Here is a 22,180-nt window from a genome sequence, read left to right on the forward strand (position 1 = left end):
ATCTGCAGGGCAGAACAGGCCAGGCCAGCCTAGCTCTTCAAAGACCTGGCTTTTTTCGCTTTGAAACATAAAGCCGCGATAAAGCTTTTTAAGTTAAGAAGCCTTACACTCAAACACACGAATATACACACCTATGGTCCCGGACTAATGCCTGGCCTCTGATAATGATGTTAAAAGCAAATGTTACATAGCAACATACAAACATACATATGTATATCCATCTATACACCTTTGTTTTTAAGAGACAAAGAATTTAAGTGTATTACCATAACATGAAATGCTTAAGTAATGGTCATCATTGTTGTTGTTGCTGGAATTTCAAATGATAATTAGTTTAGTTTCGAAAAAAGGGAATAAATATGGCTAAAAATTGAAAATACCTACAGTTAATGCATTTGTTGTGAAAAAAATTATCACTTAAAGTTCCGATTTTTTTCTGGCCTGCACTTCTTCAAACTTTAAGTAGTTACAAAGCCAAAGAAGATGCAGCAGAGCAAAAAAATATATTTATCAATAAATTATGCTTTCCTGTTTAAGCATTTGTGTGTGCCATTTCCATGGGCCCATCATTCGCATCATCATCTGCATCCATAGCCATACCCTGTAAAGCCTAAGGTAGACTCTTAACTTTATCTCGCTACGGAAAAAAGGAACATGTAAATTTACTTATGAAATGGTCCGGTTTTCTTATTTCGGTTTTGGGTATTGAGTTTATTGGAAGCACTCTGAGCACTCACACACACATTCACACATATATACAAACTCAATTTAAACCCAATATTGATAACCGCAGCAGTCCAAGAATCAAAAACATTGTGTTGCACTTTAAACAATTTAGTAAAAAAAAAAAACAACAACAGCAACTAACTAATGCATACATTAAAAAAATTTTAGGCCGCCACAGAAAAAATGGAAAATAATTTATGCACAAAAAACAACAAATTTTTACTACAAATGTATTCCATATCAAATATTTAATTTAATTTTTTTTTTTCAAAAAATAAAAAAATAAAATGTAAATTTGTTTTGTTTCGAAAAAACCAAATACATTAGATTTGGTTTTCCCTCCACTCACTCACCCAATTTTTGTTTGCTTTGTTGTTGTTTGCCGGTCCAATCCCATTTATTTCACTTTTTTCGATTTTGTTTTTAATGCAATTAACGATAAACATTTAACAAAAAAGTGTCACCATTAATTAAGATATAAAATAGATATAATTAAATATTTATACAAATAACAAAAACAACAGCAACAAGAACAATGGCAAAAGCAAAATGTTTGGTTGTTGTCAACGACGACATGGTTGAGCGCAAATCGAACATATGAAATTAATTTCAAATTTAAGTGATCACAGAGAAAGAATTTAATTTTTATAAAGAAAAAAATTAAATAAAAAAAATTTTTTTTTGAAAAAAAAATTTGAAAAAAATTTTTTTGAATAAAAAATTGGAAAAATATGGATGTTGAATTTTATTTATTTTTTAAATTATTTATTTGCAATTCCCATGACCTTAGCAAAAATACAAAATTATCAAATATCAAAAAACATTGAAAATTCTACAAGACCACAAAGTCAATGAGAATTATGTGCCTTAGAACACGGGAGGAAGTGACAATGAATGTTGAGCTTATCAATAAATCGGCTTTAAATAGATGAAAAATTACAATAAAAAATATTTAAAATTATGTAATGTGTATTTTATAGAATAAATGGTCATTTAGAATATGTTCGAGGGTTGTCATGTATATTTTGGATCCCACTAAAAAATTTAAAATAGCTAACAAGAAAAATATATATTTTTTTTAATTTAGCAATGTAAACACAAACAGTTATAAAAAATAATCCACATGACCTTAGCAAAAATACAAAATAATTCAATGACGAAAAATATTGAAACATTTCCATGCCCACAAAGTCAATGAGAATTATATGCTTTATAGTAGCGAAGGAAGTGACAATGGATAGCAAAGCTACAAAATAAAACGGTTTTAAATTGATGAAAAATGAAGATAAAAAATATTTAAAATTATGCAATGTATATTTTACAAGGGAAATAATAATTTTAAATATTTTCGAGAGTTGCTATGTATATTTTGGGTCCCAATAAAAAAATAGCTAAAAAGCGAAATAAAAATTTAGCAATGTAAATAAATTTAAAATTGCTAAAAAGAGAGGTAAAAATATTTAAAAAAAAGTAATCCACATGACCTTAGAAAAAATACAAAATTATATTGAAAATGTTCCATACCACTTAAGTCAATGAGAATTCCAATGCCTTAGAATACGGATGGAAGTGACACTGGATGTCAAGGTTACAAAATAAATCGTCTTTAAATATATGAAAAATTAGGATAAAAATATTTAAAATTATGTAATTTATATTTGATTAGGGCAATAAAAATTTTAGATATTTTCGAGGGTTGCCACTTATATTTTGCATCCCAATAAAAATTTTAAAATAGCTAAAAAGTGAAAAAAACTAATTTTTCAAATTATGTGATCTATATTTTATAAGGTCAATAAAAATTTTAAATTTTCCCAAGGATTGCTATATATATTTGGTCCGAAAAAATTAACTTTTTTAATAAAAAAAAATCAAATAATTGATTTTTTATCCATCCATTTCAAATCAATATTTTTAATTACTTTTCAAAGTCATCTTCGTCTTCATCATTTTCAAATCCCTGAAAGCTAATTTTCAATTACGTTTTTATTCTCCCTCCCCCCTTCAAAACCCAAAAAATAAAACTCCATAATTTATTTCTGACCATTGGACTTCAGTTCGGTTTCGTATTTTTTTTTTTTTTTTTTTTTTGTTAATTTCCCTGCCATTCACATAAAAGTAATTATGCCAAAATTTTGTGGCACCTAAGGCTAAATTGTTGTAGCATATAACAACTATGGTTGTTGTTGCTGCTGGAGACCACAACGTAGCTGAAAGCTTCCCTTAAGCAAAAAATTTATATATTTTTTTGGTTAATTGCTTGAGCAGACAATGACAATGTCGTCTTTGGCTCAAAAACAGAAAAACAACAACTCCACGTGAGATTGCAAAACAAAACAGCATACAAATGTTTCTACACTCCGAAAAAAGCAGGGAGTTCGTTCCATGCAGTTTTGTTGCTCACATGGCTGCTGCTGCTGTATTACAACCCAAAAGTACTTGAGCAAAATTTGCAATTTTGGACGACAGGTGATAAATAAATCGAAATGGACCTTATATGGGCGTTTTTCGAAAAAAATAAAATAAAAGGAACAACAACAACAAAAGTACATTTGCTAAAAGATCGACTATGCTCATGAATGTACACATTTTAGAGCTACTGGCTGTCTGTCTGGCTGTTAACTCATTTTTTGAATTTAATTGTGTGCCACATTATTTTGTTGCAGCAGCAGCACGTTTCAATGGTTTGGTTGGTTGGCTGGATGGCTGACTGACTTGGTTGGTTTCCCAAGGAGTACCACACGGGTATCCTTCAATTTTTCTTCATGGTGGTTGGCGTTGATGAGTTTTATAGTTTGCCAGACCTTTTGTTTTTTTGTTTTTGGTGTTTTTATTAAAATCGTATTATTTTTATTTCAAGTGGTGCTTCGCCCCCTTCAAACCCCCTTTTTGCTAAACATTTCCACATTGAATTGCAATACAATTTCGATTTTATTTTTATTATATGGGTAGAAGGTGTTGGTCTTTTGTAAGTGCGAATTGGTATTTTTATAAAGATACGCCAGGCTTTATTTGGCTGCCAAACACACACACACACACACTCACCGAAATAAAAATATACAACACCAATTTTGGTGTTTTGCAAAATGAAGGAGTTGTGTCTGTGTGGGGGAGAGGGGTTTGATGTCATCTTCTCTTTAGCAGCGTACCGAGTTGTGATTTGACAAGTTGTCTTTAAAAGAGTTGACATTTATTGTGGGGATTTAAGCGCATATTTAGGTGGAGTTTAAGCATCAATGGTGTTTTTTGTTGTTGTTTGGTTAGTTGCACGAGATGTTCATGATGAAAAATAATGGTTGTATTTTTTGAGTTTTTGTGACTGTTTTTGTTGTTGTTTATAGTTGTTAATGTTGTTGATGACAATAAAATTATGTTTACTTGATACCTGGTATGATGGAGCTTTGTGTTTGATGGAACTTGTCTTCAAATTGTTTAATTATCATGATTTATTAAGAACTCATGTATATTTTGGCAGGTCAGACAGAAGTGATAATGTTTTTTCTTTTTTGCGAAAAAGAAAAAAATAAATAAATTACTCCCAAGCTACAAGGAATCAGTCAGAATAAAAATACGAAATTATCAAAAATTAAAAAAAAAAAAAATAAGTAAAAATAAAAAAAAAAATGAAATTACAAAAAAGCATCAAGTCAATGATAATTATATGACATTAAATGTTATTGAATGTGTGAATATATATTTGTATATATCTTAACATTTTTTTGGGATCCAAAATATAAATAACAACCCTCGAAAATATTTCAAATGAAAGCTTTCCTTATAATATGCACATTAGTAAAAATTAAAATTTTTTATCTCTATTCTTAACCGATTTATAGCTACTTTATTGAGCAGCCTTAACATCCAATGTCATTGCCTTAAGTACACCAAGGCGCAAAATTCCCATTGACTTTGTGGCTTAGAACAATTTTCTATATATTTGGATTTTTCATAATTTTGTATTTTTTGTGATTTTATGTCGAGTAATATTTCATAACAAATAACCACAATTTTTAATTGAAATACTTTAAAAACGATTTTTCGTGGTCCCAAAATGTAAGCAGCAACCCCTGAAAATTCAAAATAATTATTTTTCTTATATTATTCACATTTGTATAATATAAATATTTTTTTGTTCCAATTTTAAAGTATTTTTAAATTTTGGTTTGGACCCAAAATACAAGTAGCAACCCACGAAAATATTGAACATTGATATTTAGGTCAAAATATATACTTTGTGCACCTTCAAATATTTTTATGTCAATTTTTAACCATTTTAAAGCAATTTTATTATGGAAACATGACATCCAATGTCATTGGTGTATTTACCTTAAAGTGCATAATTCTCATTTACTTTATGGGCTGTGAAAATTTTCTGAATTTTTATATTTTTGATAATTTTGTATTTTTCTACGTTGATAATGATAATAATTTCATAAAAACTTTTTTAAGAATTTAAAAAAAAATATATTTTTAATTAAAAAAAAAATTAAATCAAAAAAAAATTATTATTATTTTTTTTTTAAATATTTGAAAAACATTTTTTATTGTTTTCGATAATTTTTTATGATAATAATTTCATAAAAATTTTTTGAAGAATTTTAAAAAAATATATTTTCAATTTAAAAAAAAAATTAAATCAAAAAAATTTTATTATTATTATTTTTTTTTTAATATTTGAAAACATTTTTTATTGTTTTTGATAATTTTGTATTTTTCCTGAATGTATAGACATTATAAAAAAGTATTCAAAATAATTTATATCTTTTATTTTTTATATTAATTTTTTTTTTCTTTTTTTTAGTATTTTTTCTAATTTCTTTCAACTTGACTAATTTTAAATTTACTTATTTTCTCTTTCCAGATGGTAAGTTCTTATCATCACTAAATCCTACAGAACTAACATATGATGGTAAGTCACATTTCATCGCCTCATTATTAACCAATATTTTATATTAAGTTGTAATATAACTTGCATGGCCTAAAAAAATTTAAAAAAAAATGCAAGCAAAGTTTTGGGGTTAGGTTGAAAAAATAATTCAAAATAAAAAATATTTATAAATAATATCCAAAACAAACCACTGAAATCTATAAATCACAAAAATCTCCATTAATTCATATTTATCCCCAAAAAGAAGAGATCTTTCAGCAAATCAAAGTAACTGCTTGAAAAAAAAACGAAGTAGAAGAAGAATCTGAATCTCAACACAGTAGCATTTTCTGGCAACACATAAATTAATTAAAAGCTTTTAAAGACCAAAAAGAACATTAATCAATATTAAAACTAAACAGCAAAAGCAAAAACAACAACAACAACAACAAAATCAAGACATAATGGGGAGTTAAAGGGAGGAGAGTCTGAAAGATATGCTGAGATGAGATATCTCTTAAAGAAAAGGGTAGCCATGTTCGAAAAGCTGCATGCCACAAAATTCCTGTCGAAAAAAGCAACCCATCTGATAAAAATTCATTAAAAACTTTTAAATTTTAATTAAAAATTATATTGACAAGGCTGGCAGGCAGGCAAATATTGGCATCTTTCGATCATCTAGAACTCATGGCATGACATCAATATCGCAGACTACAGGTGTAGACTGATGGACAGCTCCCGCACGTTCAATGATCGATCACGTTTCGGCAGCCAAACGCAACCAAACACAAAAAGGGGGTTTGTAATAAAACAACGCCCTAAATTCTTCCTGATCCTTCTTCATGTCCGGGGCGAATAACTTATTATAAAAATATTAAATGATCACCTATAATGAGTTTTCGGTTTCATCATCGTCATCCTCCACGTCATATTAAGGGCCCAGGACAAGTAGTCCAACGACTGGCTGTGTGACGCACTTTTCATGTCAAAGACACTATGAGACCGTCTAACCAAACTCATTGATCACCATCATCAATGAGTTATTTTGTGCGCTATCGATCGGCAATAGTTGAAAAGATGTATGGATGGTTGTCTGACTGGCTGCTTGTCGCTTCTGCTTTTAAAGTACAAGCGATCGAGCTACCGTTTCCGTTCCATACCCAAAACGTGAGGGTATACACCTTCTTTTAGGTTGCAGCTTCGACTACTTCTAACTATCAGATATTAAATGAGTCAATTTTTTTGATGCTGCTGCTTCAACTTCTTAATGAATTTTATAGGCCAACCAGACTATTTAACGGTCTTTTTGCGGATCGTTCATGTCAGCACATGCTGACAGAAGAAGTTCATCAAGTTCAACATCATCAGTAGCTTAAGATTGCCTTAACAAACTAATCAATACCCTCCTCCTTGCCCATAAATGATTGGAAAACAGATCAATGCTTTGTGACAGGTTCGAGGAGAAAAGGGATTTTTTCAATTTTTTTTCTCTCTCCCTTCCTCTCTCTCTCTTTGTCCATTAATCATTTTGCCACCATGCAAAACCGTTGACCAATAGAAGAGGACATTGCCTTCCAAATTGCAACTCTGGCGGGGTTAACACCATTGTTTTACATCCGAACTCATTTTCTGTCACAAGTCGCATGCAACATGTGCTGAAACTGCCAACCAAAATTTATTACTTTTATTTATGCTCAATGATATTTTTGTTGTTGTTATTGTTTTAAGGATTGTGTGGGGGCCGCGTATGACCTTGACAAAAATCTCTTCGTGTGTTTGTTTTTTGGGTAAAAATTAAAAGCCATAATTTTTCATCTTGTCTTACCAGAAGAAGAAGACCAAACCAGCAGCCATACATGCTTGCTCTGTGTTGGTTCTCTCTCTCTATTCTCTCTCTCGTGTATGCCAAATGTAGAGTTCAAAGCTCCCCGTTAAAATATATCACTTTTATTTGTCATTAAGGTCGCCGCAGTCATTGGCATTTGTTGTTGGCTTTTTGGTTGCGACTGTTTGTTGTTGTAATGTGTTTGCAACACACAATAGGGAAATTCGGGAAATTCTAAATATTTTTTCTGAGGCCTAGAAATATTTGAATCCTTTCACTGAACACATTTAAAAAAATTATGAAAATTAAAAAAAAAATTAAATTATCACAAAAAATAAAAAAAAAATACTGCGAAAAAAATCAGGTCAATGCCTTCGAAATAGCTTTGTTTTACAAAAAAAAATATTTTTTAATCCTAGGCCTATAACTGGGAAACTCGGCCAATTGGAACATGCCACCACAAACAACAACAACAATACCAACAAAAGGCTTTTCAGCAAAACTTGGGACAATATTCAGAATTCAAAAAAGAAAAAAAAACTATTACAAAAAAGTCTTGTTGTTGTATTTTTTGTGTCGGTAGTAGTGTTAGCGGAGTGTAGTATTATTTGCTCTGGCATTGCCTTTTCGTTGGCCATTAATTTTATTATTTGCCGACTTGTTTGACAGTTCTGACAGACAATTATTTAAAACTTGTGTTTGGTTGCGCACCGGCCAAAGAGTTCTGTTGTCGAAGTTTTTTTTTTCTGTGAGCACCCATTCCGTTTCGTATTCAATTGAAGTGAGCGAGTGAGTGAATGAGTTCTAAAACTAAGTTTCAGAATTGTGTGGCATTTTTGTTGTTGTTGCTGTTGTTGTTGTGTGTTAGACGACGCGCCATCACCAACAAATTTGTTTCATGTTGTTTTTTTTTTAATAATGTGCAAGTTATTAGCTCACTGACTGAGTGACATGACAAAATGCCAGTTAGTCACTAAAGTTTAGGTTGTTGGTTTTCAAAAACTTCACTTTTTTAGAGGTCAAAACCTAGGCATCAAACATCAATGCAACATTGTCAACAGCAACAATGTTGGATGTCAAAAAAATGAGACAAATAAATGTTAACACCATTTATTGTGTTGGTGTTGCTCGAGAGAAAGTGAGAGTGGATTTGTGAGAGAAAGTGAGAGTGGATTTGTGAGAGAAATTCAAGTCTTAGGCGATTTTGGGGACAGAAGGAGACCTCAAAAAATTTTTAAAATTTATATAAATTTTTTAGGGAGGTTCCCTTACATTGTAAGGTTTTTGGAGACTAAAAAAATATTTTTTTTGTTTCTTTAAAAATCTCCCCCTTACATTGTAAGATGTTCGGCGGGTTTCCCTATGAATTAGTGAAAAAAATGAAGTGCAAAAATTCTTAGTGCCTTGCCGCACATAAAAATTATTTTTTAATAGTTTTGGTAACAACAAATGTTTCACATAATTTTTTTTTTTTTGCCTCGATCATAAATGTGAGTTGAAACTGCGCCATAAAACACCATTTATGAGGCGCAGTAATAAAAAAATGTGTATATGCAAAAAATCATAAAAAACTACTATTCCGACTTATTTAACATTTCATTTAGAGTATTCGAAAGATGGCGCGTTGCTTTTATGGGCCTGAACTAATTTTAAAGAGTAATGAGGCAAAGGGCTTTAATGGTTTTTGAAATTAAAAAAGAGAATTTTTAAAAAGCGGCTATTTGAAATTCAAATACATATTTTTTTTTAATTTCAATAATATAATTTTATTAAAAATAATCTTATACAAATTTTTTTATTTTTTAGAAATTTTTTTTTTAATTAAAACATTTTTTATTAAATAAATAAATATTTTTTCTAATATATTTTTATATAAAATTATTTAAAAAATAAATTATATATATATATTTTTTTTAATTATTTTGTATTTTCCCAAGTTAAATCCTTAATTTCTTATTTTATTTGTTTTCTCTTAAAAGTCATTGAACTTTGAGTAAAATTCTCATCCTTCTGAAATTTTTTAAGTTTATTGTAAACTTTTATTGTTTGCATTTTTTTTTTTTTTGATCATCTTGTCATAATTTTTTTTATTCGTCTCTTTTTTTGAATACCCAGTCATGGGATATTAATAAATTACCCCATCAAAATGTCTTCCAATATGTTTGGGTAGACTTTTAGCTGTCATTCTAATTGTCACTATGTGTCAATAATGACACTTAATAAACTAAGTTGAGTGGAGACTTTTTTTGCGCTGGTCTCCCAAACTGTGCAATCAAATAATCATTGTCATCGACGTCAACGAAGACGACGGCGTTCTTAGTTGGCTGTCGTCGTAGTCCAGTGTTGTGCCATTGTCGCCGTTTAGGCGTCATCAGTCTGCTGATATGTCTCGTTAACTTTGTATATAGTAATTTTTTCTTGTTGTTGTTAAAGGCTGCCTTTATTTTTTGTTGTTGTTGTTGCTGCTGCTCTGTTTCAACTTTCAATTTATTTTAATCAAAATGGAAAGTGACATATTATGTCAAATACACTACACTAGACAACTATAACAACAGCAACAACAACGAACTACTACCCCAAAGTATTTAGACACTAGACTAGACCAGGAGTGAATTTTATAAGGCAGAATATATGTATGTATGTACATACGGTTGTGGTTGAGTGGTTATGGATGGATGTTGGTCCGAGTGAGTGAGAGAAAAAAATTGTAAATACATGTTGTTCATATGTGTCTGTGTGTTTGTGCACTTAAAGCTTTAAACAACAATTTGCCATAAGCTAGGAACAACAACAACAAAAAATATGAACCGCCTCCTGGTTGTCATAAAAATGATGTTGTTTCCTGCTGTTGCTGCTGCTATTTAGTATTTTAGAGGTCAACAGCAGCAATTTGTTGTTGTTGTTCTGATGTTATTGCCCAGCCTAGACAATGTTGTTGTATAGTCATCAACACCATCATCGCTGTATGCAGCAAAAATATTCTATTTTTTGACAGCTTTTTGACAGTTAAAAGCATGAAGCTGTTGTAGTAGTAGTTGTTGCTGTTATAGTTGATTGTCCCGTCTACATCACACATCTGTCATTTACAGTTATATTTTTGTTTATATAAACATACATCACCATGCCGCAACACATATATAGATGACGGATTTTCGTTGTTGTATATATGGATGTGTGTGGGTATATATATTTTTCTAGGTTAGTAAGTCAAATCTTGACCATAGGAAAAAATATAGATTTTGTTTTCATTAATATTTTTTATTTATGAGTGACAGTGTAAATAGTTGAGAGCGGTCATTGACATTTTTTTGGGAAATATTTAAATAATTAAAGGAGACTTTGGAAAATGAAAAAATAAATATTTTTAAAAAGGAAAAATATTAAAAAAAATAAAAATATATTTTTTAAATAATAAAAATTTAAAAAAAACATTTTTTTTATTTTTTTCAAATTTTATTTTTTTTTTAATTTCATTAATATTTTTTATTTATGAGTGACAGTGTAAATAGTGGCGAGCGGTCATTGACATTTCTGGGGCTATAGAAGAGTAGGCGAAATATTTAAATAGTTAAATGAGATTTTGGAAAATTAAAAAAATTATTTTTCATTAAAAAGAAAAAATATTACAAAAAAAAAAAAATAAATTTTTTTAAATAAATAAAAATTAAAAAAAATATTTTTTTATTTTTTTTTTCAATTTAATATTTTTTTCAATTTTAAATTTTTTCAATTTATTTATTTTTTTTAATTCTGTTTCTTTACTCCTCCCTTGTTATGTCCTTGTCATTTGACACAAGCTTCGCCGTTAATCCCTGGATAATATTAGCAAAAAAATTCTGCGCAATACAGCAACCCAAGTATTTATTTTGTATTCCATTTAACCGCAAAGTATTTAGATGGAAATAAAAATTCAATTCTTTTTATGAATTATTTAACAGACAAATTATGGTAGAACAACCAGAAAGGAATTTTCCCTTCGAAAAAAAACACAGAGATAACTCCCAAGATAAAGCCTATACCAAAGAAGAAAAAAACAACAACCGACAACCTTAAGCCACCCTCATAAATTTAATATCCCTTAAGACAATTTGGCCAAAAAAGGGCAATACATAGCAAAATAAAGATACAAAAATAAAAAAATGGCAAAGTATGTGACCAGCATAAAAAACAACGAAAGATGTTACAAATTGTGGTAATACCCTCATCACACCACTAATTTGAGGTTAGGTTTATGGGAAAACAAAAAATAAATAAATTTTAAAAATATATAAAAAATAAATTAATAAATATTAAAAATATTTTTTAAAGTATTAAAAATAATTTTTAAAATACTAAAAATATTTTTTAAAATATTAAAAATATTCTTTAAAATATTAAAATAAATATTTTTTAAAAAAATGCATTTTTTTAATGATTGAATTTTAAAAATATATATAAAAAATAAATTAATACATATTAAAAATATTTTTTTAAAAATTAAAAATATTTTTTAAAATATTAAAAATATTTTTTAAAATTTTAAAAAATCATTTTTAAAATATTAAAAATATTTTTCAAATAAAAAATATTTTTTAAAATATTAAAATAAATATTTTTTAATAAAAAAATTTTTTAAATTAAAAATAATTTTTAAATACAAAATGAATTTTTTAATATTTTAAAAAATATTTTTTAAAATATTTCAAATATTTTTTTAATATATAAAAAATAAATTAATGCATTTTTGTTTATTAATTTTAATTTTAAATGTATTTATTTTAAATGAATTTCCATTAAAATTTATTTCATTTTATTTCCCCTAAAAGTATGCTACAGTTTTTGTTGCATTCCTTTAATTACTAGAAAACAATTTAATAAAACTCTATATATATAATATATAAATACATATTTCATATATGTAACCACATACAATAATGTATATGTGTACAAATGCATACGTGTGTGTGACAGTGTGTGTTTGACGCAGCATTTGACTGGTTGGTTGAAATATAACCAAAGATGAAAATGGTGTGTGGCTTAGAAGTGGCAAAAGAAACGGAACAAAAAAAGAAGAAGACTTGAAAAAAATAAAATACCACATTACACACACACACATAACTACATATACGTATAAAAACACCATTGCACAAATGGAAGCCTGACAAAGTAGAAATACCTACTTTTTTTATTTTTTATGGAAAAAAGAAAACTAAAACGCATCCTAAAAAGAAAAAATCTAGATGAAGTTATTTGCCATGCTTTCTTTTCTTTCTCAAAAAAAACTATGCTTAAGGATTTTTCTATTCAATTTCTTCTTTTTTAGTTCGTTCATTCATTCCTTCTTTCATTTATTCGTCCGTTGATGGAATCTACGGCAAGAAGAAGAAATGCAAGTTTCCAGTCAGGCACAAAAAATATATTGTGACAGCTTGGATTTTAAGGAATTCTGTTGTGCTTACACAAACATGAAATTGCAAAAGTTTCCTTAGACACAGGAACACACATACACAAACATACATATATATACATGGACTGCCTTTATAAAACCTAGCATGATGAAAATGCTAGGGATGGGAAAGAGAGAGAGGACGACTTAAATTAAATTTAAAAATTGTTTTGTAACCCCATCTTCCGCATCACCTTCCGCAGGGCCTCCTCTTCGTGTGAAGAAGTAGGAAAGCAGAAAAACCTAATAATACCATTTGCTTTATTACATTTTTCCTAGATATATATATATATATATATATATGGAAGTAATTTTTTTCGGGAATCAAATTTCTCCGGCATTCCATTTTGTAGTTTGAAAAAAAATATTTTTTTATAAAAAACTTAATTGCTTTTATACTAAAGCTAAAAGAAAAAAAAATCTAGGGAAGAAGCAAAATAACAAAATGAAAGTATTTTTGTTAAGGCAATGTGCTTAAAGCAAATGGTAAATTGGTGCACCCTTCCCTTTAAGTCTCCTTCCCTCTCTGAATTTTCTTTCATATGTTCCTCCTCTGGTTTTGATATTTCGTTTTCTTTTTTTGTTTGCAAAAAGTGCAAGAACGCTAATGGTATTTTTGCAACTAAGCTTTTGTTGTTTTTTCGTAGTTGTTGCTTTTTTATTTTTCCATTTAGGTTAGGTAGCTGCTGCTGTTCGGTTCATGCAACAATATTCCATACATTCCTTTTTAAGTAAGAAGGTTATGCTTCAGTTTTTTGTTTCCAGTTAAGTTGTAACAACATTCTTTCATACAAAAAAAAGTTTTTCATTTCGTTTTTTGTTGTTGTTGTGCCATGGAAAATGAAAGAAAAGCAAAGCTCGACAGTAGCTGCTGCATTGTGAATAACAAAAATAGTTTACATTCCTTGCCATGAAACAGAAAAAACAACAACAACAAGAAAAGAAAAACTGAAACAAAAATTTAAAAAATAAATTAAAAAAGAAGACCATAAGAAAGAGAATTGGAAAAATAAATGTAGAGATTTAAAGATTTAAGTTAATTGCAAAAAAAAAAAGAAAAATATCAGAGACTACTTTTAGGCGTGATTTTGGGTATATTTCAAAAAATGCTCTGTGTAAATTTATAAAAATACACAATGGAACTATTTTGCTAATATATGTCCTGATTTGCCTTAGAATCCTTCAAAATCCATATATTTGGAAAAATAAAAATTTCAACCTAAAAGTATGCACAAGATTTTGGAAAATTTAAAATGGATTTTTTTATCTCAGATCATCATTTTAAAACATTTTAAAATATTTTCTTATTGTTTTTTACATTAAAAATTCAAAATAAACAATTAATTACAAAGTGAACCTAAAAGTATGCAACAAATTTTAGATTTTTTTTATTTCATTTCAGCAGTTTTAATACAAAAAATATTTTGATGAGTATAATAACATTTATTAACAAAGGAAAAAATCAAAATTGAAAAATCCAACACAGAAATGTATTTAAACATTAAAAAATTATTAACTTACAATAATTTTATAAAATTTGAAAGCATTTCTTTGCTTTTTTCTCTTTAAAAAAATAATAAAAATTGGTAATAAATTAAAATAGCAACCTAAAAGTAGGCAACATTTTTTTCAAAATCTCTTATTTTGTCTTTCGTTTATTTCATTATTAATTCAAAAACTGATTTTTAGGAAATTTCCAAGAATGTTTTTATTTTCCCCCTTTTAATATAATTCAAAAAAAATTATATCCCCTAAAAGTATGCACCATTATTTTGATAACTTAAGTTATACCTCATCTCGTGAAGAAAATGTGCTAAGCCAAATAGACAATTTAAAATAATCTCCAAACAAATCTACCAAAATCTTTAAGATTTTATTTCTTTAAAAAAAATAATTTAAACGGAAATTGCCTACATTTAGGCTTTAAAGCCTTTTTGGTTGTTGTTCTTCTTCGTCTTCCTTAATTTTTATGCATATCACAAAAGTCTGGCACAAGAGTCCAGATGAAATAAATGGCAAGTCATTAATAACTTTACTGCCATTCTTCGGTATTCAGGATATACTTACTTTAACAAAAACAACACCAAGAATTCTTTGCTTCCATTCACAATATAGCCTACTTTTAGGCTATATATATGTGTAAAATTGACAAATCATTGTCGATGTGGCAATTTAAAGCAAATTCTATGTCTATACTTAATGCTAATGGCAAATGACTCCACCTCCTCCTTCCTTGGATACGACTAGGAAAATGCATTGAAAAACCCGCTCTAAACGAATGAAAACAACAACAGCTGTTGTTCTCGAAGGCAACGACAGCAACAACAACAAAGTCAATGAAAGAAAAATATCCTTTGTGAGATGTTGTTCATAATAATTTCGACTTTTTTTTTGTGTTAGCTGCTTCATCTTCTGCTGCTTCTGCCACTGACGAAGACCCTGCTTGAAGATGATGAGCTTGATGCTGCCAGCAGCTTTTGGCTGATGACGTTATTTAATGGGGTGCTTTGATGCTATTGGTTTTCATATAACGCAGGCGCTTAAAAACATCGAATCATTCAAAGAAGAAAATATATAGTATTTTATTTTGTTGTTGTTGTTGGGTTTCTTTTTTATTCCTCTGATGCCATGAAAAATAACAAAGACCCCAAGAAAAAGGAGGTTCAGGACAAAAAAAAAAATATACGGGACCAAAAGTAGTCAACGAAGTAGAATAAGAAGTAAAAGAGGACTAAAGATGAAAACAGAGTTTTTTTTTATATATAGATGGAAAAAAAATCCTGCTGCCTGCCATGTATGGCTAAGGATAATGGAGGAAAATTTGAAAAAAAAAAATCAAAAACGAATAGAAATACATGATGCCCCTAAAAGCATGCTATGCTTAGAAAACATGTTGGCTTAGTTGAGTTGAGGAGTTGTTTGTGTGAGGTTTTGTTTAGGAAACGAAAAAAACCCTCATGCAAGCCAAAAACCCAGCACGTTAAGCCCAGCCAATGCCATAACAGACAGCTGTTGTTGGTTGTTTGGAATGGGGATGGGGGATATGCAGAAAAAAAAATACAAAAAAATTAAAAATGTAAAATTTAAAACCAGCTTCAACAAAGTTTTTAGGACTTTAGGGAAAAGGATCACAAACTAAAATGGAAAATTTAAAATAAAATCCATTTTCATATTTAAATTAAAATGCATTTCAAAATTTTCTCCACCATCGATTTGTCCTCAAAAAAAACAAATTTTGTTTACAGGCCTCCAAGCCAGCAACAAGTGTTTTCCTTATTGTTACAAACAACAACAACTTTTTTGTTGTTGTTTTTACCTTGAAAATTTATGAGTAGAGCCGACAAAAGTTATAAGCCGACACCAAGCAACAACAAAAAAAAGCAACAAACCTAAAAACCGTCAAGATGACCATAAATTACATGACTCGCACAATTGTACTGCCATACCAGCCAGCCAGTGAGCCTGCCAGACAGACACACACACATAACCATATCGCCCATACTACATACATATACAAGGACAATGGCACTGACAAATATGTGTATTTAATACAAAACGGTTTTGTTCTCCTCCAAACCAATGCCACCAGAATAAAATCCATGGAAGTAAGCCAGCCGGGCAGACAGACAGTCAGACAAATGTACTGACTGAAAAGACAATGTAAATGAGTGCAATAACACGAACTTTATGCTATATCTATATACTTTATGGTTATAGTGCTGCAAAAACCAACAAAATGTAAGGCATACTTTTAGGCCATTACTTGGGCGGGAATGACAATACAACAACAACAACAAAGGTACAACAATATTGAATAAAAGTAAAAATTATTTGTTTTTAAAGGAGTTAAAAATTTATTTAAGGAGAAATTAAAGTTTTTTTGGGAATTTGGTGTATACTTTTGGGCGGTCATAAAATTATTTAACAAGAAAAAGACAAACAAAATTTTAAATTATAAAAACCTTCAGTACATTGCCCTAGCCAAATTTATGCAAATCGGCCAATATTTATGTACATTGGAGCACAATTTAAATTAAATCGGTCGAATATATATGTGAGCTATATATAAATCTGAACCGATTTTCTCGAAACTTTGCACATGCCATTGTAGACTTTATACAGTACCCTATGCCAAATTTCATGCAAATCGAAAGATATATAGGGACTTTGGTGCACCATTTATCTTAAATCGTACGAAAATATATATGGGAGCTATATATAAATCCGAACCGATTTTCTCAAAACTTAGAACACATCATTCTGGACCTAATTCAGTACTCTATGCCAAATTTCATGCAAATCGAAAGATATGTATAGACTTTGTAGCCCCATTTACCTTAGATCGGACGAAAATATATATGAGAGCTATATATAAATCTGAACCGATTTTCTCGAAACTTTGCACATGTCATTGTGGACTGAATTCAGTACTCTATGCCAAATTTCATGCAAATCAAATGATATATAGGGACTTTGGTGCCCCATTTCCCTTAGATCGGACGAAAATGTATATGAGAGCTATATATAAATCTGAATCGATTTTCACGAAATTTAGCACACATCATTCTGCACCTAATTCAGTACCCTATACCAAATTTCATGCAAATCGAAAGATATATAGGGTCTTTGGTGCACCATTTACCTTAAATCGGTCGAAAATATATATGGGAGCTATATCTAAATCTGAACCGATTTTCTTGAATTTCAATAGAATTCATCCTTGGGCCAAATAAGTGACTTGTAACAAATTTCATCCAAATCGGATCATATTTATTTTTTTTAATTTCTTAAATTTTAAATTTTTCCCAAAAAAAAAAAAAAATCGCTCTATAATTTCCCAATGACTTTTATGATGATTCTCTACATACATACATATGTTCGCACAGCAAATGCTCAAACATTATGACAGTTATCTGCCAGTTGCAGACATACACGACGACACCCGCCCACATTTGCAGGTCCTTTTTGTGGAAAATGAATCGACAATTTTTTCCATACACACACACAAAACCAGTCATCCATCCATATACAAATACTCGTATATGTGTGTATGTAAATCAGTACATAAAATTTTATGTATTACTTGAAAGCGTAACAAAAAAATGAAAACGAAAAAATAATAATAACAACAACACTGAGTAGAAGAAGAAGCAGCAGCACAAAGAACCGGCAAAACACATGCGCTGTTATGATTTTGAGATTTGAGACCCCCCAATTGGGGAGTGGGGTTTGTAATGTGAGCAGAACAGTAGAAATACCAGAAAAGAGATTTTTTATTTGGGTGTATGGGTGAGCCGCCAAAGGACTTCAAAGCCTTACTACAAGTTTATATATTTTTTGTGTTTTTTTTTTTTTATTTTTGTATTTCTTTTGCTTATATCCATTTTTAATAATAACAACCCTTTTTATTGTGTGTGTGGTGGAGCAGAATCGAGGGGGAGGTAGGGGGCTTTGTTGGAGGTTTTTTGTTGTATTCCAGAAAAAAATAATAATAGCGATTTATGTTGGGTAGGTAAGAGTTTTTTTTAGTAATTTTTGCTGTTTTATAAAGTCTACATTAAGGCTTTAATGCTTAAGGCCAAAAACCGAAACCCAACCAACCAAACCGACCATCCAAAAAAATCACAATAAAATGTATTGTAATGTTTTTTCTTCCTGTATTTTGGATTTCTGTGAGCCTTGCTGAATCTGTATGTGTGTGTGTGTGTGAAAAATTGTCTGCATTGCATTGCCTGTGGTATGAATGAGTTTTTGCAGTTTTGGATTTTTTTGTTTTGTTTTTGAGGATGTTGCAAACTTGTAGGCCATGGACGAAAATTATTATTTTCATATTGTCTCGAGTCTCGTGTTTTGCAGTTAGTATTTGGCTTTCCCATTTCTTATGGACTTTTGTAATAATATTTTGGTTCTTTGGAGGGAGCATGAAGAGACCTTCTGCAAAACCAGTTCCTTGCTTACTTATGTATTCATTTATGTATGAAAATTCATATTTATATTTATTTTTTTTGGGCTACACAACAATTTTTAATTATGGAATAAGGACACTGTGTCTGCTGCAAGTAGACAAATGTCTGGCTGGCTGACTCGAGGATGAAAAAAAAATTGCAAAAAAATAAAAGTAATTACAAAATTGCATAAACAAATAGCAAAGAAAAAGAATGTGTCTGGTCTTGTCTTCTGGGTTTGTTGGCTGACTACAAAAAAAAAAAAAAAACTTAACAAATAAGACAGACAAAGCCTAAAAGTATGCTAAATTAATTTCTAGGAATTTTTGCCTACATTTTATATTAGGGATTTAACCCGAGACACTCAGAAAAGCATTTTTTAAAGAGCAACAAAATTTTAAAGGCATAAATGTATATGTGTGCGACACACACACACTTTTTTAAATTTGTACGAGAGTGTGTATGTGTGTGCTACCCCGAAAAACAAAAAAAAATATTTAAAACAATTTTTAAACAATTAATTTAATTACATGTTGTAGTTCGGATAGCTAAAGTGTACGCATATTCACTTTTAACCCAGAGACCAACAATGTAGAGGGCACTCACACACACAGAGAAGGGGAGCCCAGTAGTAAAGGAGAGGAAGGGCAACAATTCGTTGAACTCACTAAATGGTACTTTAGGCCTACATTTATGTTTACCACTCACACACACACAACTAGTGTAGTAGAGTTTAAGCGTCGATCCATAAAACTATAAAAATCAAATTTTGCTCGTAACAGGCATTTACGAGCTTCGGGAGCTGTTTGGAGCTGACACACACACAAACCTACTTTGTTCACTCGCTTGCTAGGCTACCGAAAAAAAAAACAAATATAAAAATAATTGTAAATTAAAAAAAGAATCCACTTTCCACAACACAACTATTAAGTGAGTGTAACTGGGTATGTATGTGTATGACTATCTGTGTATGTGTTCATACGGTAACAATCACAATCGAGAGATAGTTAAACACACATTATTACAACGAGGTGGCTGGCTACACAGACACCGAAGTAAGGACATAACCAGTAGTATCACACACTCTTATGCCATGCCAAACACAGACACACATCCACACACACTTTCCTTAACGTACGCTTTGTTTCTCTGTGAATGAGTGTATGAATATGAGTGTGTAAGTGTATGTGTGTGAGTGTGTTTTGGGAAGGAAAAACCAGTGTCAAGGTTAACGACCAATGAATTTATTTTGCTTGAATAAATTTTACGATAATGAGGAAATTGTCGTTGTATTGTAGTTGAAGTATAAAACATTTTATGTTTACACTCCACAAACAAACACACACACACACAAAGAGATAGACATACATATAAAAGCATATTTTTCGGCTCTTTACATATATGAGGCCATAAAATTGGCGGTTTTGTTTTTGGGTGGGAAGATAGTGAAAATGAAACATGGAGGTTAAGGAGAATTTAAAAACAAAAATTAAATAATTAATAAAAATTTAAGAAATAATGAAAATTAAAAATTAAAAAAATCTGAAGTATACTTTTGGGCTGGACATAAAGAAAACTATTTTAAAAAATTAAAATTGATTTAAAATTTTTGGAATAAAAATTTTAGAGCACAAAAAATTATTAAGAACTATTTAAAATGGTTTAAATTAAAATAAAAATTGAATTGTAGTGCCTACTTTTAGGAGGAAAAATATAAAAAAAATTCAAAAACTATCTTAAAATTAAAAGAGGTTCAAGAAATAAAAAATTCTAGTGCATACTTTTGGGTTTCACATATGGAAATCCATTTTAAATAGAATTAATATTTAAAAAATCAGAGGAAAAAATCTAGAGCACCCAAAAATTGAAAAAAAGCTTCAAGATCATAAAAAAAAACAATTGAAAATTTTGAAATTAAAAAAATTTAATTTTGGGAGGTCCTACTTTTAGGTCTTAAACATAAAAAACTATTTAAAAAATAAATAATATTTAAAAAATCAGAAGAAACAAAATCTAGAGTACCAAAAAATTAAAAAAAACAATTAGGAAGATTTTGAAATTAAAGAAATAAAATTTCTAGTGCCTACTTTTGGGATTAACATTATTTAAAAATAATTAATATTTGAAAAATTAGAAGAAAATAATCTAAAACACCCAATTATCGAAAAAAAAACTTCAAGATCATAATAAAACAATTAAATAAATTTTGAAATTAAAGAAATAAAAATTTCTGGTGCCTACTTTTGGGCTTCACATATTGTAAACTATTTTAAAAATAATTAATATTTGAAAAATCGAAGGAAAAAAATCCTAGAGCACAATTTAATAGTACTCTTTATAAAATTTAATCAATTTTGAAAATTAAAACAAATTCCAGTGCCTACTTTTAGGGTTCATATGTGGAAAATTATTCACCACAAATGTAATAAAATCATAAAAACTTTACCCAGAGCATTGATTTAGCTCCCAGATTAGATTTTTAATTAGGAAACATTAAAAATTGGAATATTTAATTAAGAAAAATTAAAAATTGGAATATTTAATTAAGAAAAATTAAAAATTGGAATTTTGAAAAATTAAAAATTAGAATTTTTAATATAAGAAAATAAAAAATGAGGTGCCTACTTTTAGGCGTAACATGTGGAAATCGATTTAAAAAATTAAAAAAACGTTGTAAAAGCAAATCCAGAGCATTAAACTCTCATCTTTCTTAATTTAAAAATATATTAAATTTGAAAAAATTAAAAAAAAAACCTTCAGTGCCTACTTTTTGGCTTCAACCATGTGTTATTCATTTATACAACAATCATGTACTTAGTTCCCTATTTTGAAATTAAATTTTTTAAAAAAATTTTTGAATTAAATTAAAAAATTTAATTTGAAATTAAAAAAATCCAGTGCCTACTTTTAGGCTTTATTTGGACATGTGTGTACGTTTCACTCATTTCATTCAAATCTCGTTTTTTAATTTCCTCTTCTGTTGTTGTTTTTTCATGACTGTTGTGTGATTTTTGGCAAATCGAAAGTCAGTCAAACGTTTCTACACGCTTCTTTCTAAACTTAATGGCTGATGTATTATCCTGGCTAACACACAAACAAAAATACACACACACTCACACATTCACTCAAATACACATATATATACATATCCATACAGATATGCAGTTTTTCGGTTTAGCAGACACCATTTCACGTAACATTAATTCTGTGATTTATTAGGGTCACGTGACCATCATCAAAAACGGACGTAACAGAACAGCAGCTTAACAGGAGAGTTAGTATGTGTGTGTCTCAGAGTGTGTGTAATATTGAGATTGTGGTCATTGACTGGCTTGTGACTGACTGGGTTTAAATCAAAAAATCAGAAAAGAAGCAAATCTAAATCCAGCATA

The 22,180-nt window shown here is 29.3% G+C and overlaps 1 protein-coding gene across 1 annotated transcript in view; it reads left to right on the forward strand.

Moving 5' to 3' along the window:
* Positions 1-22,180, forward strand: part of LOC133328740 (homeobox protein homothorax) — a 176,388-nt gene that overhangs the window by 106,101 nt on the left and 48,107 nt on the right. Inside the window, exon 8 of the mRNA XM_061537287.1 lies at positions 5,588-5,635. Within this exon, the coding sequence (XP_061393271.1) occupies positions 5,588-5,635 (48 nt within the window). The remainder of the gene's footprint in view (positions 1-5,587; positions 5,636-22,180) is intronic.

This window comes from Musca vetustissima, unplaced genomic scaffold (genome assembly GCF_032173495.1).
Source record: "Musca vetustissima isolate MV318-11 ecotype Yass unplaced genomic scaffold, APGP_CSIRO_Mvet_v1 utg5850, whole genome shotgun sequence".
NCBI lineage: Eukaryota > Metazoa > Arthropoda > Insecta > Diptera > Muscidae > Musca > Musca vetustissima.